The following is a 24680-nucleotide window of genomic DNA, read 5'->3' as shown; positions in this document are numbered from 1 at the left end:
ACCGCACAAAGTGGAGGAGAAGCATCCAGGAAGGCGCCGAACACCTCGAGTCACTTCGCCGGGAGCAAGCAAAAGCCAAGCACAGGCAGCGCAAGGAGCGCACGTCAACCCAAGCACCCCACCCACCCGCCCCTTCAACCACCGTCTGCCCCACCTGTGACAGAGACTGTAGGTTCTGCAAACATTGCTCGTGACTCATCAGTCACCTGCGAACTCATTTTTAATGTGGAAGCAAGTCATCCTCGGTTCCGAGGGACTGCCTAACAAGAAGATTAGACAATGACAACACGGCAATACGATTTCTGATTTATTTACTATAGTAATCTGGGATGTTATGATTAAGGTTATCCACCTGGTGGTGCTGTAGCCAATGCTGCTGCTAAGGTCAGAGGTTTGCTTCCTGTTAAGGTCAGAGGTTTGCTTCCTGTCAAGGTCAGCAAAGGTGAAATGCCAGGATGCAGGCATGATGTTTGTTACTCTGTTTGTTAATAAAGTACTCATGCTAATTCTACGATATCGCCTCTTCGAGTCCTTGTCTCACTACATGGATTTATCACATTTGGTGATGAGGTAAAACAGGACCCTGGATAAAGAAGAGAAGTCTGCCAGGACATTTAAACAACAAAATCACGAGCTGCAGTTAGCTACCAGTTGGAAGAGAGCATGGCTGCCACGGTAGGAACGGTTTCCGCTTTTGATAGTCAAGCACAAACCTGGGAGGAATACTGTGAAGTGTTGGGTTATTTTTTCAAAGCAAATGAAATAAATGATGCCAGAAGAAGGAAAGCCATTCTGCTTAGTTCAGTGGGAAGCCAAACCTACAGTTTGATGAAGAATCTGCTCAGTCCTGAAAAGCCTGGAGACAAATCATTTGTTGAATTCGTGGCTTTGCTAAAAGAACATTTCAACCCTAAGCCTAGTGAGATTGTACAGCGGTTCAAGTTTAATTCAGGGAACAGGAAAGAGGAAGAGAGCGTAATGGACTATGTAGCGGTGTTGCATAAATTAGCACAAGATTGCAATTATGGGAACAACCTGAAGGAAATGCTGAGAGATAGGCTAGTTTGCGGAATTATGGACGACCAAATGCAATGTAGATTATTATCCGAGAATGGGCTTACTTATGAAAAAGCATTGGAAATTGCTCAAGCCATAGAGACAGCGAACCGAGATGTAAACGAAATACAGGGTTCAGACAGAGCTAATGCTACGCAAGTTGCAGGTCAGGTTGTTGTGCACAAGTTGAACATGCATCAGAAACCACAACGTGAGCATTTGAAGGCATGTTATAGATGCAAGGGTGATCACCTGGCGAGTGAATGCCGGTTTCTGGAGGAAAAGTGCTACAAGTGTGGGAAACAAGGACACATAAAACGAGCTTGCAGGGCGAAATCACCTGTGGAGGAATCCAAACCAAAAGGGGGAGGACAGCAAAACCAAGGGAGAGAACTGAAAAACATGGAGCACACCACATCAGCGGGGAAGCTGAGGAAGAAGAGGACATGTTCATAATGTATAGCATGTTAGAGAACATTCCAAAAGTGGCTCCTATCACATTGCAACTGACAGTAAATGACTCTAAGGTGAACTTTGAAGTGCATACAGGGTGTGGCGTGACCATAATGAACAAGGCAGAGTACTCAAAATTGTGGAACCGTGCAAAAGTTCCACAGTTAAAGCCTTGCTCCCTGCATCTTAAAACATATACAGATGAACGAGTAGCGACATTAGGTACAGCTAAGATAACTGTGCAACACAGGGACACAGTGGAACAGCTACCTGTAGTTATAGTATCGGGTACCGGGCCAAACCTGTTAGGTCGGGGCTGGATAAAAGAACTTAAATTAGACTGGGGCGCAGTACATCAAATAGATGCGGGCAACCAGTTGACTTTGCAAAAAGTGTTGAGTGAACATGAGAATGTGTTCAAGGAGGAACTTGGCACATTTAATGGCCCCCCAGCTAAGATTTATGTAGACAAGGAGGAACCGCCAAGGTTTTTTAAACAACGACCTGTGCCTTATGCCATGAAGCCAAAGGTAGAGGCTTAGCTTGACCGTCTATTGAGAGAGAACATACTGGAGCCAGTGAAATGTTCAGAATGGGCAGCTCCCATAGTACCTGTTTTAAAACCGGACAATTCGGTAAGACTCTGTGGAGACTATAAATTGACAGTCAATCGGGTGTCCAAACTAGAGCAGTATCCGATTCCCAAAACAGAGGATCTCTTTGCAAACCTGGCTGGAGGAAAGAAATTCACAAAGTTGGATATGAGTCATGCCTACTTGCAGATTACACTGGATGACGAATCAAAGAAGTACGTCACCATAAATACACACAAGGGCTTGTTTACATATAACCGCTTACCGTTTGGTGTCTCATCTAGTCCAGCTATCTTCCAGAGGACAATCAAAGGTGTACTGCAAGGGATTCCACATGTTTCCATCTATCTGGATGACATTCTGGTGATGGGAAGAACCGACCAGGAGCATCTGAGCACTCTGAGAGAGGTACTACAGAGATTGGAGAGGGCAGGGTTCCGGCTCAAGAGGAGTAAGTGCACTTTCCTGGGGAATGAGGCAGTGTTCCTGGGACACAGAGTGGACGCCACCGGGCTCCATCCACTCAAGGAGAAGGTACAAGCACTGCAGGACGCCCCTGCTCCTACAAATGTGGCTGACTTAAAAGCTTACCTGGGACTGCTGAACTAATATAACAGGTTTTTACCAAACTTGTCAACTGTGTTAGCACCTCTTCACAAACTACTGCACAAGGAGACACAGTGGCAGTGGGGAGAGGAGCAGGGGGTTTCATTTGAACAGTCCAAGAAACTGATGCTGTCGTCGGATGTGCTGGTTCACTACAATGCAGAGAAAGACATCATTCTCTCTTGTGACACTTCACCTTACGGGGTGGGGGCAGTTTTTTCACACTGCGTGGAAGATGGAACTGAAAGACCAATAGGGTTTATGTCCCGAATTCTAACACCAGCGGAAAAAACTATTCCCAGTTAGACAAAGAGGGGTTAGCAGTAATGTTTGGGTTACAGAGGTTCCACAAGTACATATATGGCAGGAAGTTCACCATATGCACCGATCATAAACCTCCTCTCTCTTTTCAATGAAATGAAAGCAGTTCCACAGATGGTGTCACCCCGGATCCAGAGGTGGGCAGTGACGTTGAGGGCATATGAGTATGTCATCGTCTACAAGGCGGGCAAGTACCATGGGAACGCAGATGCCTTGAGCCGTCTTCCACTGCCAGGCACACCTATCCGTGCAGCTCCAGAGGACAGAGTTTTGATATTGGAGGACACTGACATGGCACTTGTGACTGCAGAGCAAGTAAGAACATGGACAGGTAAAGATCCAGTACTGTCTAGAGTTCGAGAATATGTGGTGAGGGAATGGCCACAGCATCCGGAAGGGGCTGACTTCACACCCTACAGTGTCAGGAAAACAGAGCTGAGTGTGCAGGATGGTTGCGTGTTGTGGGGAGCACGAGTGATTATTCCACAGCCAGCACGACAGTCTATCCTAGAGCAACTACACCAGTGTCATCCTGGGGTCTCGCGTATGAAAGCCTTGGCTAGGAGTTACTTGTGGTGGCCAAAGCTAGATGAGGAGATAGAAAATGTAGTCAAGACATGCAGCACTTGTCAGAAACACCGGAAGGCACCAGCAGCGGCTCCTCTCCACCCCTGGGAGTGGCCGGATAAACCATGGAGAAGATTGCACTTAGATTATGCGGGTCCATTCATGGGGAAGATGTTCCTCATAATCATTGGTGCACATTCCAAATGGATGGATGTTTATCCTGTAAATTCTGCTTCCGCCACTACTACTATAGACTGCCTGCGTCGGAGCTTCAGTAATCAAGGGCTACCGGAGATCGTGGTGAGTGACAATGCCACTTGTTTTGTGAGTACAAAGACAAGAGTTCTTGAGGAAAATGGCATAGTGCAGGTGACCTCGGCTCCATATCATCCGTCATTGAATGGACTTGCGGAGAGAGCCGTACAAACATTTAAGGAGATGATGAAAAAAAGTGCAGAAGGGAGTTTAGCAGCCAAAGTGTCACGGGTTCTGTTCAGCTACAGAATAACACCTCAATCCACCACAGGACTCTCTCCTGCTGAGATGTTATTAGGTCATAGACTACGCTCCACTCTTGACCTTGTCCACCCAAACCTAAAAAGGAAAATGGAAAACAGACAAAACAAACAAAAAGAGAACCATGACAAAAGAACAAAGAGCCAAAGTTTTGGAGAAGGAGATGCGGTCCTTACCAGGAATTTCAGTTATGGACCAAAGTGGATTCCTGGCTTCATAGACTCAATGACAGGTCCAGTATCATACAAGGTCATGTTGGGAGATGGTAGGGTAGTACGCAGACATGTAGATCAGATACTTCCCAGACAAGGGGAAATTGAAATGAAGGTTCCAGATGCAATGACTGAAGACAGGGTTGCCCCCAGTTATCCAAGTGCATCTGTGGTGCCACCACCAGGGACAGAGACAATTCCACCGGAACCTATTCGTCAAGAGGAAACCATCGTTGCAGAGTCAGATACTCTAAGCACTGCTCAGGAGCAGCTGATGGCGTCACCACAAACAAGCAGGGACTTTACTGTTAGACGTTCACAAAGGACTCGCAAGCCACCAGAGAGATTGATACTGAACTGTTAGATTCATCAAGTATGGAACATGATGAATGGAGACTCCTTATGTGACCCTCAGGAATGGTTGTTTGTTAAGAAATTCATACTGAAATCTTAAGGGGGGAGGGATATAGTAATCTGGGATGTTATGATTAAGGTTATCCACCAGGTGGTGCTGTAGCCAATGCTGCTGCTAAGGTCAGAGGTTTGCTTCCTGTTAAGGTCAGAGGTTTGCTTCCTGTCAAGGTCAGCAAAGGTGAAATGCCAGGATGCAGGCATGATGTTTGTTACTCTGTTTGTTAATAAAGTACTCATGCTAATTCTACGATATCGCCTCTTCAAGTCCTTGTCTCACTACATGGATTTATCACATTTACCTTAAGTAAACATTGTCATTTTAGATTCTGAGCGAAGCTCATTTTGGTATTTTAACATGTCTTTTCCAACTGTGTTGCTAATTTAAGGGCAATGCCCATTTCCACAGCAATGCGATAGCCATAGTAAAAGCACCCCTGGAGCAAGTAAGTACAAAATGCTTGGGATCAATTTGTTGCATAATCAACTGTAATGTACCATGCAAATGGAAGTGTATATAATATTGATGTTGCCACTGGATCCAAAGACGTACAAGCTTTGATAGTTTACACCAGAGTATTCAGTTGCTTCCCAGGATTCAGACTTGTGTTGCAACCTTCTCCTTCAAACAATTCAGTCACATGGCACTGCTTCAAAATGGATGAATTATGTACTTTCTGAGTATATTGAGTATATATGGGCATGATTTTGCACATGTAGACAAGCTGTGCCCTTTATGCAAATAATGGTAGTTTTTTGCATGGTGTATCAGGCTGCCCTTTTATTTTTCATTCTAGGTGATCACGTATAGATATCCAGCTCTCAAGATGTCTGAATTTTTGACTGCACTCGTACATGCCTCAGAAAAATCTGCAAACATTGCTCGTGCCTGCAAGCAAGAGGAGACGCTCTTTCACCTTTTGGTACAGGAAAAAAAGGGGGACGAGAAAAATAAGAAATTTGTTAGTGATTTCAAAACACTAGCAGATGTATTGGTTCAAGAAGTAATCAAACATGACATGGGAAAGAAAGTAAGTACCATGAACTAAGAAAGTTAATTAAAATATATTTGTTTATGATGCTGTCTGTCCTATCTGGAAACAATTAGTTTGAATCTGGGCAGTTGTGATGTAGCAGCTGTTCTGGTACTCGATTAGTACACTGACTATTTGTATTTTATATGTTATAATAACAGAACCAGTACAAGTTTGGACTTCAAGCCTTTTATACTTCGTAATTGCTACAGGACATTAAGAACATCATAGCATTGAAATAAGCGCACTAGGTCTCTCGCAGCCATGGTGATTAGCACTGGAATTTTGGGACTAACTGGGATTAATTTTGTTCATACCATTTTAGACTAGAACAATACGGCACATTTTAGATTTCTGTTTTTAAGGGTGGTGTTCAATTTGAAGTCCATCCTTCCCTTCCCATTAAATCTGGTGCCATTGGCAGCATTGCTATTTGAGGGGATGGGCAGGCAAGAGGAATACTAGAACAATGTGGTATGACTTCCTTTTTTTCTCCTTTTATTATGGAAATTACCTCTCCATGGTGGCATGGCTGAAAGCTCAGCATTTAGAAATTTGTGATATGAACCCCATCCTACTGTACCATAGCACAGTCCCTTAGAAGTCCAGTGTGCTGTGAATATATGCCAGCAGACACACTCTGCACTAATAGCTGAAAAGTTACATTCAGGCATGATCATATTATTCCAGCAAAGAACTTAAAGGTTATACTGGACAAAGTATTAGAACTCTCGCCATTTCAGCAATGGTCTTTACATGCTGAAGGAGGCAATTATTACAATACTGGACCCAAAGCATCAGTAGTGCAACATGTTGGTGTACCTTTGCAGAGTGCACTGGGGTCGTGGGATGAAGGTCCACACCTATAAATACAGTGGCCCTGAAAACCTGTGGCCTGGCACTCCTAGTACTTATACCGCAGTTGTACCTGACGCTGAACTTTGCTGCAGAGAGTATGTGAGGTCAGGTGATTTCAATTAATTTCAATTCCACTAGGGCTGCATCTGGCGCATCCGCCATTTGCAGAGGCTGCATACTGCAGCGTTCTTACCTGGGTGGCGAGTGGTGGGGGGGAGGTTTAGAGCCTCCCTGCCCCCACTGAACCTTCCTGATTTTGCCACCGGCAGCTCCCTTAGTGAGGGGAAAAATTACTTTTGCATTCTGGTCAGCAGTCCAGTTCTCAGTCGTGGCCCAGGCTCCCCAAGTTGGGTCGGCTAGTTTCACCAGGTGTATCTGTGCTCACCCTAGGTTAGGTCCCTCTGGGGACCGAGGTCATGGGAATTCCAGCATTAGTAGCTCCTGCCTCTCAGTCCCACCCCTTCTTTAAGTCAGTGACTATGTTTGGGGTCAGTGGATTCGCCTTCCCTAACAAACCAGTGCAGGGATTTTGACAATAAGCCAGGGCCCAACCTAGTATCCAGGGAAGAATTTTTTTTTAAATTCATTTATGGGATCAGGGCGTCGCTGGCAATGCCAGCATTTATTGCCCATTGCTAGTTGCCCTTGAGAAGGTGGTGGTGAGCTGCCTTCTTGAACTGCTGCAGTCCGTGTGGTGATGGTACTCCCACAGTACTGTTAGGTAGGGAGTTCCAGGATTTTGACCCAGCGACGATGAAGGATCGGCGATATACTTCTAAGTCAGGATGGTGTGTGACTTGGAGGGGAACTTGGAGGTGGTGGTGTTCCCATGCGCCTGCTGCCCTTGTCCTTCTAGGTGGAAGAGGTCGCGGGTTTGGGAGGTGCTGCCGAAGAAGTCTTGGCGAGTTGCTGCAGTGCATCTTGTAGATGGTACACACTGCAGCCATGGTACGCCGGTCGTGGAGGGAGTGAATGTTAAGGTGGTGGAAGGGGTGCCAATCAAACGGGCTGCTTTGTCCTGGATGGTGCCGAGCTTCTTGAGTGTTGTTGGAGCTGCACTCATCCAGGCAAGTGCAGAGTATTCCATCACACTCCTGACTTGTGCCTTGTAGATGGTGGAAAGGCTTTGGGGAGTCAGGAGGTGAGACACTCGCCGCAGAATACCCAGCCTCTGACCTGCTCTTGTTGCCAGAGGGGCTGAGGATTCTCGGCCCCAGTGAACTTCCATTCTTGGCTTACCTGTCAGGGTCAGTAAACAAAGGCTAGAAACTTCAATATGACTGTTTTTCAAGTTGCTGGTTAAACTGTTAGCAAAGCAAAATTAGCACGGTGGTAAAGAAGCAAAATGTACCAAATTGGGCAGAGTTTGACACTAACCTGTACTTGTGTGTTCCTTTAATGATTTGAAAGGTGTGAATTCAGTTATTGATCATTCTTTAAGCTGGGCACATTTATTTGATTAATGTTTGTGCTCATACAAGCGAGGCTGTTAGCATTACTTTCTCACCAGTGTTGTTCTTGTATGGATGCATAATTTATTTGTACCAGGCTCCTCTGTGTGTCTTTTTAATGCCCTGTCAGAACAGCACCGGTCAGAAAATATAGACCTAGAAATTCAGGGGTTTAGCGCCACCCGTTACCGCCAGATTCAGGGGACAAAATGACGGCCGCTGCTGGCGGGTCGCACGGCGGCCGCCATTTTCGGATGGCCGGCAACACTGTTGATGTCAGCAATCGCTGAAATCATGTAGATGATGCAGATCGTGACATCAGTGAGTGTGCAATGCTCACCTGACGCCCGATCTGGGAGTTTGTAGTTTGCCGCTCAACTTACCGGCATGCCTTAATTGCGACGAGCTGAGCAAGCATTGACAAGCAGGAAGGAGGCTCCAGCAGCAGTATTTAAAGGGATCATCAGCAACTACTTGCAGCTGACATGCTTGTCCAGTTTCATGGGCTCTGTCCAACTTTCTGCAACTCCAGCAGCTTTATAAACGTCTTTCCAGCTTCTAAGGTAACATGGAGTGTTGTTGCAAGTGGAGAACGCCTTCATTCTTATTTAAAGGCTTCTGCTCACAACACTTGCTCACAGTTATGGGTGCTCTCCTGACTGCCCCCCTCGAGCTTGAGTATCTTCGGGAGAGGGTGTGTAGGCAGAGAAAGGTCATCGACCTGAAACGTAACTCTGTTTCTCTCTCCACAGATGCTACCTGACCTGCTGAGTATTTCCAGCATTTTCTGTTTTTATTCCTAGCAATCTGTTGGAGCACAGATTGCTGGGCTGCTGCGACACCCTGCAAGCCCCAGTCGACACTGGTAAACACAGCCACGATGGCAGCAGTCTGAGTTTGGGTGGCAGCAAGCTGAGACTGCATGACAATGGCATGAGCATGGGCGGCAACCAGCTGAGACTGAATTCGGTGTGCATGCCCATCACCCTTCTTCTGAAGGCTGCCCATCGAGGTCCTCATCTGAGTCCTGTGCAGCAGAACCCGCGTGCAAACTCGTCCTCCGGGGAGCTGGCCCTGAGCTACCCTTTCCCCCTGGCCTTGCTGCAGCCCACTCATGCCCGGTGCTTCACCCTGTGCAGATCCTGCTTCTACACTAGCCTCTAAAGTACGCGCAGTGCCAGTTTCTGAGCTGGTGTCTGCGAGTGACAGATGCAGTGATGCTGTGTCTTCTTCTCCTTCTGCCCCCTCGCTCTCCTCCATCGCCTCAGGGACAGGCTGATCTGGTGCTTGTTCTTTATTATCTGAAAGCATAATGGCACAAGAGTCGGGTTATGGTGAGGGGAGAGGGGTGGGAAGCAAGGCATACAACATCAGCAGCTTTAAAATGAGAAGAGATTGTGGAATGAGGGGGAAGTAGGATGTGAGAAGAAGGATAAGGAATGACCGTACCGTTGTTGTCCCCAAGGGGTTTAACCTCACCGGTTGCCACGCCCTCTATTATCTGCCACCCATTGATCTCCAGCACTCTCTCCTCCAGCTGGCTGAGCTGCTGGATGGCAGCTTGTCCCCCGCCTGTCTGCCGCTGCTCCCACTGATTATGCGTGACCTTGGCCTGCAAGAGAAAGAGAAGTGTGTCAGTGAGTGTGGTGCAACGTGTTTGGTTGATGTGCCTGCCATGGTTGAATAGCTGTCAGTGTGCGCAAGATGTGGGTGTGAGTGTTGCAGAGTGTTGTGAGGGTGAAGTGAAGCTCTGATTGTGAAGTGAGTGTGATGATAGGTGTGGATTGTTGGGAGGTGAGTGCTGGGGGTGTGGTGCATTGAGCAGTGTGTGAGACTTGTGGTGCAGATGGAGAGATATGGCATTTGCTGAAGCCTTCACTCACCTTGACTTTCCGCGTGGAATAAACCTCTTTCGGCACTGGATCGACGACCTGGGGACCACAATGCTCGCCATTATATAGGTGGCAATCTCCTGCCAGAGCCTTCGAGAGGTGTGTGACAAGGGTTTCCTTCTAGTGTGTGGGAAGAGGACACTCCGCCTCCTCTCCAAGACCAGTACCTCAAGAGCCCCGTCGGAGAATCTGCAGGCTCTCTCCCTGTGCGGAGGCTCCGGCATGTGTTTGCACTGTCATCTTCTTCCAGGGTGTGGAGATGCCGGAGTTGGACTGGGGTGGACAAATGTAAGAAATCACACAACACCAGGTTATAGTCCAACAGCTTTATTTGAAATCACAAGCTTTCGGAGCGCTGCTCCTTCTTCAGGTGAAGTGATTATCTCTCTGCCGAGGTGCGATAAATGGCAGTTGGAAAGGTTACCTGTAAACATCTGACATGATTCTCTGACTATATAAGCTGTGTCTTTATGCATTTCTCCACTTCACCTGAAGAAGGAGCAGCGCTCCGAAAGCTTGTGATTTCAAATAAAGCTGTTGGACTATAACCTGGTGTTGTGTGATTTCTTACATCTTCTTCCAGCTAATGTTATGAGTGGTTTGACAATGAGGTGCTGTAGCATCAATGCACCTCCCCTTTAAGTACTGAATAAAGCCTGTGCCACACATGACTGGGAATTAGACTGGATCCGATATTGGCCCACCTGACATATTGGCCTCGGTCTATTTTCAGGCAGCTACCTTAAACAGGTTTTAGGCCCCTCATTAGCATATGCAAGGAGTCTAACACTTGTTTAAGAACCAATCAGCAAAAATCTGTCGGCTGTGAGGTCCATGTAGGTTTTGGTGGGATTGCTGCGCTCTATCTAGTGGCCACCACTGAAATTTAAGTACCTTTTTTAACTTACCATCCTGTGGAACCATGAAGAGCAGTCCTGCTCCTCCTGGCTCCACAACACACCTGAGGGACACTGCTGACCCCCGATCGCCCTCTTCCCCTTCTTCGTCTTCCACTTCTAGGACTTAGCTTAGGGCTGCTGCCAGCAAGGCAAGTGGCTCAAATTGGATTGGGCCACCTGTCGTGCCACCAGAGGCAACTCACCTCGAGTTTTAAAAATGAGGCCTAAGGCCTTCTGTACACACCTAAAAATGCGGCAAAACAAATTTTTACCCCAAAGTATATGCTGCTTTCTAAAGACCATGCAATGCATAAGGTATTATTCTGCTGCCAAGTTAGGCCTGTATGAACCCTGACCTGTCCCTTTATGGCTACAAGCTCAGATTGCTATAAATAAGCACGTCCTGAGGTCAATCAGAAGGTATTGTTGCTTGTAAAAATCCGACTGCTTCCTAAGATCAGAAAAAACAGCTTTCTCTTTTTATGTACTTTTGACACTTTGTGATGTCGAAAGTGTGATGAATGCATGTCAGGTACAAGACTTTTTTTATATATAGATGTGTCGTTTTCTTTTTTTCCCTCCAAAGTTATATGCTAATAATGTGTCTCTTTACATGTTGCCAAAGTAATCACCTTTAACAATCACTTATTCAGTTTCCAGGGCTGGAAGATCACATCTTTGGTGAAGAATCGAATCAATTCACTAATAGTCTGGGTAAGTAAAATAAAAAATTCAAAGACACAAAATCAGAAGCTTTAGTGACAGTATCCAAGCTAGGTGGATTACTTCACTAACTTACTGAATTCAGCTGTGTGCAGTGTGATTAATGTGTACGCTCATCAACAGTTTTACACTACCATTTGAAATTGCAAAAAAAAAATCTAGGATAGAATTTGCTGAAAAAATAACAGCGTTTAAACGACGCAATCCTTTATTAATGTGTAAATCGGCCAGCAACTTGTGGTGAGGAAGAGATGCCCCATGAATTGTGATTCGCCACAAGTTGCTGGCCGATTTGTACCGCTCCGCTGTTAGCTTTGCGGAATCTGAATCGTGCCCTTAACCTCCCTATGTAGTTCTTACATTTGCACGTTCACTAAACTCACCACAGAAAGTTAAGTCTAGTAATTAATAGCGGAAGTACCCTTTTAACAAGGTGATAATTGTTAATGACTTCCAACAACCTCTTGCCCAAAAAGTGAACAATTAAAAGTGTGGAGTCTCAGTCCTTCAGCTACTGAATTGTTGTTGGGGATTTTAAAAAGGTAATTTTTTTTTTTTTTAAGTCTTTTTCTTTGTCTTTTTTCTTTCTGTCATTTTTTCTTTCTTAATCCAATCTTTCTTTCCCACTCCTTATTTCTCTTTCTGTACCTGATTTGACATTGAACTTACCCATTCTAATTCACCCTCCTTCTCAGTCCTTCCTCTGTTTCTTTCTCAATCCTTTAATCTCATTGGTTAAGGTGATACACTGTTTGTCCCATTGTTCACCAAAGTCCCAGATGCCCTGTTGCCCTCGCCCATTATCAGCTCGCACTTCCAGAAACTCTGGGCCAATTTTTTTTGTGCTGACTAACTAACAGGGCACGCCGTGAGATGCTCTACTCCAGCAAGATCTAGGCCAGGATGTTTAGCAATTCTACAAAATGTGAAAAAGGACATACTTAAAGAACTATGGTTTCCGGTTAATTAAATTATACATACAATAAAAGCTAACACAATTATTTATTTTCACAAGCCCAAGTGAGCAAGATTTATTTCCTATAACTTATATAAATGTTTACATAGTGTAAAGTAAAACAACAGTTGCAGCAAGTAACGTAATCAATAAATCCTGAACTAAAATTTCTTCTCAAAAACATTCAACGAGAATCACTTTTTTTTTAACGGCCTTCACTAGTGCCAAGTTTGTCTCTTTCAACAGTACTTAATAATTAAGACGTTCTCATCAAGCATATTGTTACTTGACCCCAAGATTCGGCTGTGCAAACAGAGGAAGGTTGTAAGCTGTGTGACCTGATTGCAGTACATGTGACTGGTGTTTGTCTTTGTGAAAGCACCATCAGGATTTCAGCATCACTGCAATACAAAGGTCATGGTTTATCTGAGAAGATGCACATTCTTTGCTAGTGATGGGTTCGTGTACCTTCGTATATGCAAAACAGTTGGGTGTTTAGAATTAGTAGGCCATCAATATGAGTACAAAATTGAAAAAGGAATTTCCTAATTATAGTTGTAAAATAATACACTGTATAAAATTTAGAATAAGAGCTGTTTGGGAGGGTCCTATAAGGCTGCAAATTAATTGATGATGTTGTAAACCTCGAGTAAAAGCTTTTATGCCTTTTATTCCATTTACACGTGTCAGTGTTTTGAACAGTGTATGTCAGCGCTGTCAGCTATTTTTTGCAGTCACAACAAATTCTCTAACAAGGGTTCCCTGTTGGCAGTAGCTGGGGCATTGTGTTTTGCCAGAGCTTAGGTGCAGGTCAAGGACAACACTGATGCAAGCTTGATGTTATACTCGCTGACAGTTCTCATGACAGCAGAGTTCAGGTCATAATATACCCCAATAGCTTGAGTTTATCTACTGAGTAGTTGAGCCACACTAACTATGCTGAGTTAGTTGATTCTCAGAATTAGCCTCCGCACCCCTGGGTTAGTGACAAGAGGAATCATCAGGATTCCTGCTCCTGAATGCTTTCCTGCAACCCTGCGTGTGTGTGACTGTTGGGTGAAGGCAGGATTGGGGTTGACTGGGAAGCCCTCTGCAGTTGGATAGCCTCTCAGTGCTTACTGTAAAGGCTCACACTTGACTAGTGGTCACTTGGGTCAGGTACCAGAGAGTGACTGGTGCCTGTGAAACCATACCCCAAGAGAAGAGAGGAGGAAAGAAAGAACAATGAATGGAGAAAAGATAGATAATGTCATATAGAGGCTGGTCTTATTTCTTCCACCAGTAAAAGGTGTGTTTCCTGGATTACTGTGGTCATGATCAGTAGGAAAATACTCCATCAACATCACATTTTTGAAGTTAAATTTAATAAGAGTCATGCTTTATCTCAAATGTTGTTCTTGTGGGCAGTTGAAGAAATTAGCAAACCATAAGGCTGTTTGGTAGATGCATAGTTGAATTTAAATTAGAGTCATTGGTCATAGGAGGATTAGGATTTAGGACAGCAATGGATTTACAATTGCAGAATCTTCAGGAATTGACATCTACAAAACAGGAGGGATGGAGAATTTTGGTAATTTCTACTGAATGTGGAAGCATGTTGAAGAATTCACTGCTGACATTGACTTTCCTAAAACAGCACAGCCTTTAGAAGGTGGAAGACAGATGTCAACAACATCTGCATCACCTGACATCTCACCTTCTGCAAAAGGACATGTTGAAGTACAGTATTAGCGAATTATCCTTACTGCAACACTCCTTTGATGCATTTTACTTTTACGTCCATTCTGGAAATATTGATGGACAGTGGTACCATATAAATAGCCTGAATTTGCATGTTGTTTTTATTAGGACTTGTATGTTTATTAGAAAAAGTGGAAAGAAGGTGTCCAGTTGGATTGTTAAATCCGAGCCTTTTAATTTGCAGTTTCATTTGCATTTTTGTGTGTACCTGCCTTTCTGTGTGAATACTTTTAAAATTATTTAAATAACCTTTTGTGGGAGATTTTGTTATTGTGGGATGCTTTTATTTCAAGATAATACGTACATTGCAGTTTAGTCAATGCACCCCATTGTGCTGTAACCTTTGCACTTGGCCATTTACAAAATAAAGATAATCTGGTTTAAGAAAAGATAAAACTTGCGACAAACCAAAGCACTTCACTTTGAATTACTTTTGAAATGCACAATTGTTTTGTAGGCAAACGTGGCAGCCAGTTTTGCACAGCAAGGGCCCACAAACGCCAAATGAGATAAATGACCTTTCAATCCGTTTTGCTGGTGGTGAGGGATGCATGTTGGTCCGGGTAGCAGAAGAACTCCCTGCTGTTCTTTGAAAAAGTGCATTGGATCTTTTATATCCATCTGAATAGGCACCTCATCCAATGCAGCACTCCCTCATTACTGCACTGAAGTGTTAGCTAGCTCAAATCATAAAATGGTGCTTGAACCTACAACTTCCTGACTTTGAGACAAGAGTGTTGCCCTTGAACCAAGTGAATACATAGTTTAGAAAAAAGACTACCCTGTGATTTACACCAGTTGTAAAAGACCTGCCATGTGTTTGAGCTGATGGCTTTTATTATTGCATGTGATTTGCTACTAATATTGCCGCTTCTGTGCTGAGAAACTGCCATTGCTTTTCATCCTGTGAGTTGGTAAGCTCTGATGTGCTGTTCCGTTGTGTTGAGATAGACCCTCAGTTAATAAGCACTTTTGTTCCCAGTTAAGGATCCTTCTAAGGTAGTTTTAATTTGTCATCCATTTTTATCATTTATTCACAGGATGGAAAGACCTCTGCCCTAGTGCTGATTCCTTCACTGCATCACGTGGCCTCTATGTTTAGCACATGTAAACCCAAATACTGTAGAACTTCAAAATAGAATAGAATTATCTGAAGATTCCTGCTGTACCGAACACCAACTGTAGTTTTATTTCCGTTATAGGAGAGAAGATTAAAGTTGAAGTCTGTGCAACAGAGAGAGATACTGCAGAGCTGCTGAGCAAAGTGCTAGATGGTAATATGACAGCAGCCAAACTATTGGCCAGGATTGTTCATCTTGATGTCTCTGTTAAGGATCCTGCATTGGAGAAGGTGAAGGCAGATATTCCTCAGGATACCATGGCAGTTTGGGTAGATCCAATAGGTATGTCTACAAATACAAAAATAATGAAGATGAACTGGTGAGAAAAAGAAAATATAAGAGCCTTAAGTAAAAGAATCAATTTAATTTATTTAAGTTCAGCTGTGGATTGAGGTTTATTTACATTTAATATTAAGGAACAATGTGACATTTCATTTTTATAAGGATACATATGATCATAAATCAGGATTCCAATTGGCTAAGGGCTATGGTAAAGCCCCTGCTAATGAAGTAGTTAAACTTAACCTGAGAAACTTTCATAATTACATGCAAGTCACAGGCAGCGCCTGCATTAAGGCAGCCCAGGCACCTGTCTTGTTTTTTTTTGTCCTGAGTTTAGGAAGGTTGGCATGTGCACAAGAGGAAGGACAACAATTTGCTAAAATGCGCATATGATATTGCAGTGTAATAATAAAATGTCAAAAACTCTGGGTGCCTGTGCTGGCTGTTGTCTCACTAAAAAAAGTGAGCCCAGTTTTAACCCTTCTAGTAAAAGCGTTTCAAGTTGAAATCATGACAGTGGCTGACATTATTATCTATATATATAAAAGGATATGTCTCTCTGTCTGTCTCTCTGTCTCTCTGTCCGGCTATACAATCAAAAGTTATAGAGCGTACCTACACATATGTTATACTCCAACTGCCAGCGGTGCAACTCCAGTCCCAGGCTCCCGGCCTAGACAGGGACCAACACTGGCAGAGGGGAGAGGGTCTGCTGCCTCCGCTCCATTCCCGGGGTCGGTAGGTGGGGAGGCTTCATAAGCAACTGGGGTAGGTCACAAGCCCTGAATAATTATCTGAAGGTCCCGTGTTTGCAGCTGAGGGGATTTCTTCTGCTGACAGCCCCAGGTTAACGGCAGCCATCTTTGTCAAGGAGGGCGAAAAGTTTCAGTGCGACGCCATTTTGATTCAGTGTGTAACAGAGTGCATGCGTGGCCATCTTAGTACAGGAAAATGGAGTGGGTGGGGCTTCAGTGCTCCCACACACCCCCTTCCCCCCACCTCCCACACACCCCCTTCCCCTCCCTCCCACACACCCCCTCCCCCCCCACACACCCCCTTCCCTCCCCTTCCCACACACCCCCTTCCCCCCCTCCCACACACCCCCTTCCCCCCCTCCCACACACCCCTTCCCCCCCACACACTCCCTTCCCCCCCACACACCCCCTTCCCCCCCTTCCCACACACACCCTTCCCCCTCCCACACCCCCCTTACGCCCCTCCCACACACCCCTTCCCCCCTCCCACACACACCTTCCCCCCCCACACACACACCCTTCCTCCCCACACCCCCCTTCCCCCCTCCCACAACCCCCCTTCCCACCCCCCCATCCACCCCCACACACACCCTTCCCCCCTCCCACACACCCCCTTCCCCCCCTCCCACACACCCCCTTCCCCCCCCACACACACACCCTTCCCCCCCCACACCCCCCCTTCCCACCTCCCCACACACCCCCCTTTCCCCCCCTCCCACCCCCCCCTTTCCCCCCTCCCACCCCCCTTCCCCCCCCACCCCCTTTCCCCCCTCCCACCCCCCCTTTCCCCCCCTCCCACCCCCCCTTTCCCCCCCTCCCCCCCCCCTTTCCCCCCCTCCCACCCCCCTTTCCCCCCCTCCCACCCCCCTTTCTCTCCTTCCCTCTCTGTCTCTCTTTCCCTCTGTCTCTCTCTCCCTCTCTCTCTCTGTCTCTCTCTCCCTCTCTCTTTGTCTCTCTCTCCCTCTCTCTCTCTCTCTCCTCTCTCTCTCTCTCTCTCACACTCCCAGTCTCTCTCTCACACTCCCACTCTCTCTCTCACACTCCCACTCTCTCTCTCTCCCTCTCTCTCTCTCTCCCCCACTTTCTCTCTCTCCCCCACTCTCTCTCTCTCTCTCCCCCCACTCTCTCTCTCCCCCACTCTCTCTCTCTCTCCCCCACTCTCTCTCTCTCTCTCCCCCACTCTCTCTCTCTCCCCCACTCTCTCTCTCTCCCCCACTCTCTCTCTCTCTCCTCCACTCTCTCTCTCTCTCTCCCCCACGCTCTCTCTCTCTCTCTCTCCCCCACTCTCTCTCTCTCTCCCCCACTCTCTCTCTCTCTCCACCACTCTCTCTCTCTCCCCCACTCTCTCTCTCTCTCCCCCACTCTCTCTCTCCCCCACTCTCTCTCTCTCTCCCCCCACTCTCTCTCTCTCTCCCCCACTCACTCTCTCTCTCTCCCCCACTCTCTCTCTCTCCCCCACTCTCTCTCTCTCTCCCCCACTCAATTCAATTCAATTCAATTCAAATCGCTTTATTGGCATGACAAGTTACATCTTATGTTGCCAAAGCACCGGAAAACATTCATGTTTGTTCACAAAAATACAGATCTATCCATACAGTGTATAAACAGATATATCCCTGAGTGTATAAATATACTTTCATATAATTTATATATACTCTTCTTATCTTTAGTGGTTGTCCCTCTGTTTATGGCTAGCTGTAACATAGTGTGCCGCTAGTGTTACGCAATTTCTCTCTTCCCCTAGTAGGTATGGGAGTTTTTGGTCGTCATTCAAATTTCTGAATTCCGGGCATATTTTTGTAAATTTTGGGTCGAAATTCTCCCTTATGCCGTGATATTTTCTACAAGCTGTGAGGAAGTGCATCTCTGTCTCCACCATTCCCTGACTGCAGTGAGAGCATATCCTGTCCTCTCTTGGTAGCCGGGTCTGCCTGTGTCTACCTTTTTCGATCGCCAGGCTATGTTCACTAAGTCTGTACATTGTCAAGATTTTTCTCAGTTTGCTGTCCTTTACCATGGTCAGGTAATCAGCTATGTTGTATTGTCTGTTTAGGGCCAAGTAGCAATTGAGTTTGCTTTGGGTTTTTGTTGTTTCTGCCCAATATGTCAGATATTTTTCCTTTTGCTTAGCGACGATTGTGTTGGGTCGAATTCTTTGTGTTACACTGTCACTGTCCTGGGGCTGGTTATTGTTAGTAGTGTTAGTAGTTACTTCACTGAGTCCCAGGACTAGTTGACTGAGGGTATTCTTCTTTATGGTCATCTCTTGGCATTTCAGGGCGTCGTAGTGATAGCATTGGGGGTTGCTCATTTCGAGGTGTTTCCAAAATTTGGTGGCTCTTTTTTGGATAGTGATTATTCATGGATATTGGCCTAGTTCTGCCCTGCATGCATTGTTTACTGTTTTCCTTTGAGTCCGGAGGATACTTTTACAGAATTCTGCATGTAGGATCTCAATTGGGTGTTTGCCCCATTTTGCAAATTCTTGTTGTGTTAGCGGTCCCCACACCTCACTGCCATAGAGTGCAATTGGTTCAATTACTGATTTGAAAATTTTGAGCCAAATGCTAATTGGGATTTCTATTTGGATTGATTTTTTAATGGCATAGAAAGCCCTTCTTGCTTTCTCTTTCAGTTCATTCACAGCCAGTTTGAAGTTTCCCGTAGAACTGATTTTTAAGCCCAAGTATGTGTAGTTGGTGGTTTGTTCAATTTTGGTTGTTCCTAGTGTGAAATTTATTTTGGGTCCCTGATGTCTGGATCTTTGCTGGAACACAAGGACTTTGGTTTTTTGGGGATTTATTGTCAGGGCCCAAGTCTGACAGTACGATTCCAGCAGATCCAGGTTCTGCTGTAGACCCTCCTTAGTTGGTGACAGCAGAACCAGGTCGTCTGCATAGAGGAGGAATTTAACCTTGGATTCATATAGGGTGAGGCCGGGTGCTGTAGATTGTTCAAGTAGTTTTGCCAATTCATTTATGTAAATATTAAAGAGTGTCGGTGAGATTGGCGAGCCCTGCATCACCCCCCGCCCCTGTGGGAAGTATTTTGTTTGTTTGTCTCCAATTTTAACTGCACATTTGTTGTTTGTATACATTGATTTAATTACATCATATGTTTTTCCCCCTACCCCGCTTTCGATAAGTTTCAGGAATAAACCGTCATGCCAGATGGAGTCGAAAGCCTTCTGGAAATCTATAAAGCATGCGTAGATTTTGCTTTTGTTATGGTGAACGTGTTTGTCAATTAGGGTCTGTAGGGTGAAGATATGATCTGATGTTCTGTAGTTTGGCAGGAATCCAATTTGGCTTTTATTCAAGACATTGTGCTCCTCAAGGAAGTTTATAAGTCTTTTGTTTATGATGCTACAGAATACCTTCCCCAGGTTACTGTTTACACAGATGCCTCGATAGTTATTTGGGTCGACTTTGTCCCCACTTTTGTATATGGGCGTTATGAGTCCTTTGTTCCAGATATCAGGGAAGTAACCGACACTCAGAACCAAGTTGAAGAGTTTTAGGATAGCCAGTTTCATTTTATCGTCTGTGTGTTTAATCATCTCGTTTAGTATGCCATCTGTCCCGCAAGCTTTTCCTGGTCGCAGGTCCTTGAGTTTTTCAAAAAGTTCTTTTTCTGTTATTATGGAGTCCAGCGGGTTTTGGTTATCTTTTATGGCCATTTCGAGCTTTTCCAGTTTTTTGCATATTTGGTGTTGCTCTGGCCTTAGTGTGTATTTCTGGTATAATTTTTCAAAGTGGTTTTCCCATGTGTCCCCATTTTGAATGGCCAATTCGTCATGTTGTTTTTTGTGTAATGTATTCCAGTTGTCCCAGAAACAATTGGAATCAATGGATTCCTCAATGGAGCTGAGTGTGTTCTTAATATATTGCTCTTTTTTGGTTCTGAGTGTGTTTCTGTATTGTGTTAGTGTCTGGCAATAAGTAAGGCGTAATTCCTCGTTTTCTGGATGTCTGTGTTTTTGGTTTGATATTTTTCTAAGTTTTTTCCTCATGTTATGGCAATCTGGGTCAAACCATTTTTCATAGTTTTTTGTTTTGGGTTTGTTCTTGCGAGCTTTCAAGTTTGACCTTGTTGCCAAATTATCAAAAATATTGTTTAGGTTATTCACTGCCCGGTTTACGCCTTCTTTATTGTGAGTGTATATGTTATCCAGAAAGGTCTCTAAGAGAGCTTGAGTTGATTCATTGCTAATTGCTTTCTGGTATTTTTCCGTGTAATTTTTGGCCCATCTGTACGATTTTTTGGTGTTGTACAGTTTACTGGGTTGTGTTTCTATGTTGTTTGTTTCTGTCTTTTTAAGATACATAGTAATTTGACTGTGATCTGACAGTGTTGTTTGTGGTTTGACTGTGAATGCTCTGAAAGAGGATGGGTCCAAATCTGTAATCATATAGTCTACGGTGCTGCAGCCAAGAGGTGAGCAATAGGTCGATCTTCCTAGGAGGTCTCCTATGAACCTACCATTGACAATGTACAGACCCAGGCTTCGACAGAGCTGTAGGAGCTGTTTTCTGTTGGTATTTGTCTGCTTGTCGCAGTTATGCCTGTATGGAAGGGAAGGGATATCGATGTGGTTATTCCCGAATACGTAATTGTTTCCCTGATTATTGGTGAAGTCTGGTTCTTCGCCAGTTCTTGAATTGAGGTCCCCACAGATCAACACGTTCCCCTGGGCCTGGTATTGGATAATTTCCCCCTCTATGTTGGAGAAGGTGTCCTCTTTAAAGTACGGGGATTCCATTGGGGGGATATAAAGTGCGCAAATGTAAACGTCTTGGGTGTTAGAGATAATCTCCCTCTCAATTTTGAGCCATATGTGGTTTTCGCCCTTTTTTATAAATTTGATGTAATTCTTAAGTTCTGTTTTAAACCAGATCAGTATGCCTCCGGAGTCTCTGCCTTGGGTTACTCTTGGTAATTTATTGGAGGGGACCACCAGCTCAGTGTACCCTTGGGGACATCCAGTGTGTCCTTTTCCTTTATACCAAGTTTCCTGTAAAATGATAATATCTAGATCTTTAGTTTCATCTATGAACTCTGGGGTCCTACTCTTCACGTCGAGCACCGAAGAGCGTAGACCTTGGATATTCCAGGTCGAAATATATAAGGATTTCATGATAAGTTTGATCTTTTACTATGATAGGTTAAAGAATGATATGTGTTTGTCGTGTCTAAATGTGGGGAAAAAAGGTCATATCAGTTGTCTATAAATGTTAATACTACTTGGTTACAGTTCTTTCTATTAATTAGTCTTTGATCCATAAGGCGGAAATAGATGCTGCTGCACATCTGCTTATTGTCTCTTAATGGATTGTCTCTGTCTGAGGTATTGCGTACGTCCTGTGCATCTCTCCCTCTGTCTGGCTGGGAGCGGTCCTGTTCCCCTGTGGGACAGGAGTGTTGCAGGTCTGATATTGTAGTTGTCTCTCTCCCCCACTCTCTCTCTCTCTCCCCCACTCTCTCAATTTCAATTCAATTCAATTCAAATCGCTTTATTGGCATGACAAGGTACATCTTATGTTGCCAAAACATCGAAAAACATTCATGGTTGAACACAAAAAATACAGATCTATCCATACAGTGTATAAACAGATATATCCCTGAGTGTATAAATATACATTCATATAATTTGTATATACTCTTTTCTTATATTTAGTGGTTGTCCCTCTGTTTATGGCAAGCTGTAACATAGTGTGCCGCTAAGGTTACACAATTTCTCTCTTCCCCTAGTAGGTATGGGAGTTTTTGGTCGTCATTCAAATTTCTGAATTCCGGGCATATTTTTGTGAATTTTGGGTAGAAATTCTCTCTTATGCCCTGATATTTTCTACAAGCTGTGAGGAAGTGCATCTCTGTCTCCACCACTCCCTGACTGCAGTGAGAGCATATCCTGTCCTCTCTTGGTAGCCGGGTCTGCCTGTGTCTACCTTTTTCGATCGCCAGGCTATGTTCACTAAGTCTGTACATTGTCAAGGTTTTTCTCAGTTTGCTATCCTTTACCATGGTCAGGTAATCAGCCATGCTGTATTGTCTGTTTAGGGCCAAGTAGCAATTGAGTTTGTTTTGGGTTTTTGTTGTTTCTGCCCAATATGACATATTTTTCCTTTTGCTTAGTGACGATTGTGTTGGGTCGAATTCTTTGTGTTACGCTGTCACTGTCCTGAGGCTGGTTATTGTTAGTAGTGTTAGTAGTTACTTCACTGAGTCCCAGGACTAGTTGACTGAGGGTATTCTTCTTTATGGTCCTCTCTTGGCATTTCAGGGCTTCGTAATGAAAGCAGTGGGGGTTGCTCATTTTTAGGTGTTTCCAAAATTTGGTGGCTCTTTTTTGGATAGTGATTATTCATGGATATTGGCCTAGTTCTGCCCTGCATGCATTGTTTACGGTTTTCCTTTGAGTCCGGAGGATACTTTTACAGAATTCTTCATGTAGGATCTCAATTGGGTGTTTGTCCCATTTTGCAAATTCTTGTTGTGTTAGCGGTCCCCACACCTCACTGCCATAGAGTGCAATTGGTTCAATTACTGATTTAAAAATTTTGAGCCAAATGCTAATTGGGATTTCTATTTGGATTGATTTTTTAATGGCATAGAAAGCCCTTCTTGCTTTCTCTTTCAGTTCATTCACAGCCAGATGAAAATTTCCCGTAGAACTGATTTTTAAGCCCAAGTATGTGTAGTTCGTGGTTTGTTCAATTTTGGTTGTTCCTAGTGTGAAATTTATTTTGGGTCCCTGATGTCTGGATCTTTGCTGGAACACAAGGACTTTGGTTTTTTGGGGATTTATTGTCAGGGCCCAGGTCTGGTAGAACAACTCCAGCAGATCCAGGTTCTGCTGTAGACCCTCCTTAGTTGGTGACAGCAGAACCAGGTCATCTGCATAGAGGAGGAATTTAACCTTGGATTCATATAGGGTGAGGCCGGGTGCTGTAGATTGTTCAAGTAGTTTTGCCAATTCATTTATGTAAATATTAAAGAGTGTCGGTGAGATTGGCGAGCCCTGCGTCACCCCCCGCCCCTGTGGGAAGTATTTTGTTTGTTTGTCTCCAATTTTAACTGCACATTTGTTGTTTGTATACATTGATTTAATTACATCATATGTTTTTCCCCCTACCCCGCTTTCGATAAGTTTCAGGAATAGACCGTCGTGCCAGATGGAATCGAAAGCCTTCTGGAAATCTATAAAGCATGCGTAGATTTTGCTTTTGTTTTGATGAACATGTTTGTCAATTAGGGTCTGTAGGGTGAAGATATGATCTGATGTTCTATAGTTTGGTAGGAATCCAATTTGGCTTTTACTCAAGACATTGTGCTCCTCAAGGAAGTTTATAAGTCTTTTGTTTATGATACTACAGAATACCTTCCCCAGGTTACTGTTTACACAGATGCCTCGATAGTTATTTGGGTCGACTTTGTCCCCACTTTTGTATATGTGCGTTATGAGTCCTTTGTTCCAGATATCAGGGAAGTAACCGACACTCAAAACCAAGTTGAAGAGTTTTAGGATAGCCAGTTTCATTTTATCGTCTGTGTGTTTAATCATCTCGCTTAGTATGCCGTCTGCACCGCAAGCTTTTCCTGGTCGCAGGTCCTTGAGTTTTTCAAAAAGTTCTTTTTCTGTTATTATGGAGTCTAGCGGGTTTTGGTTATCTTTTATGGCCATTTCGAGCTTTTCCAGTTTTTTGCATATTTGGTGTTGCTCTGGCCTTAGTGTGTTTTTCTGGTATAATTTTTCAAAGTGGTTTTCCCACGTGTCTTCATTTTGAATGGCCAATTCGTCGTGTTGTTTTTTGTGTAATGTATTCCAGTTGTCCCAGAAACAATTGGAATCAATGGATTCCTCAATGGAGCTGAGTGTATTCTTAATATACTGCTCTTTTTTGGTTCTGAGTGTGTTTCTGTATTGTGTTAGTGTCTGACAATAAGTAAGGCGTAATTCCTCGTTTTCTGGCTGTCTGTGTTTTTGGTTTGATATTTTTCTAAGTTTTTTCCTCATGTTATGGCAATCTGGGTCAAACCATTTTTCATAGTTTTTTGTTTTGGGTTTGTTCTTGCGAGCTTTCAAGTTTGACCTTGTTGCCAAATTATCAAAAATATTATTTAGGTTATTCACTGCCCGGTTTACGCCTTCTTTATTGTGAGTGTATATGTTATCCAGAAAGGTCTCTAAGAGAGCTTGAGTTGATTGATTGCTAATTGCTTTCTGGTATTTTT

At 44.3% G+C, this 24680-nt stretch overlaps 1 protein-coding gene across 1 annotated transcript in view; it reads left to right on the top strand.

The window, feature by feature from the left end:
* Positions 1–24680, top strand: part of LOC147120236 (inositol polyphosphate 1-phosphatase-like) — a 72655-nt gene that overhangs the window by 25819 nt on the left and 22156 nt on the right. Inside the window, exons 2-4 of the mRNA XM_085985866.1 lie at positions 5533–5766; positions 11523–11583; positions 15490–15690. Of these exons, the coding sequence (XP_085841992.1) occupies positions 5563–5766; positions 11523–11583; positions 15490–15690 (466 nt within the window). The 5' untranslated portion in view covers positions 5533–5562. The remainder of the gene's footprint in view (positions 1–5532; positions 5767–11522; positions 11584–15489; positions 15691–24680) is intronic.

Source organism: Somniosus microcephalus, chromosome 4, assembly GCF_052327205.1.
Source record: "Somniosus microcephalus isolate GS21.2 chromosome 4, FLI_Smic_1.0, whole genome shotgun sequence".
NCBI lineage: Eukaryota > Metazoa > Chordata > Chondrichthyes > Squaliformes > Somniosidae > Somniosus > Somniosus microcephalus.
The sequence above is the reverse complement of the archived record's forward strand: the minus strand, read 5'-3'. Positions and strand labels throughout refer to the sequence as shown.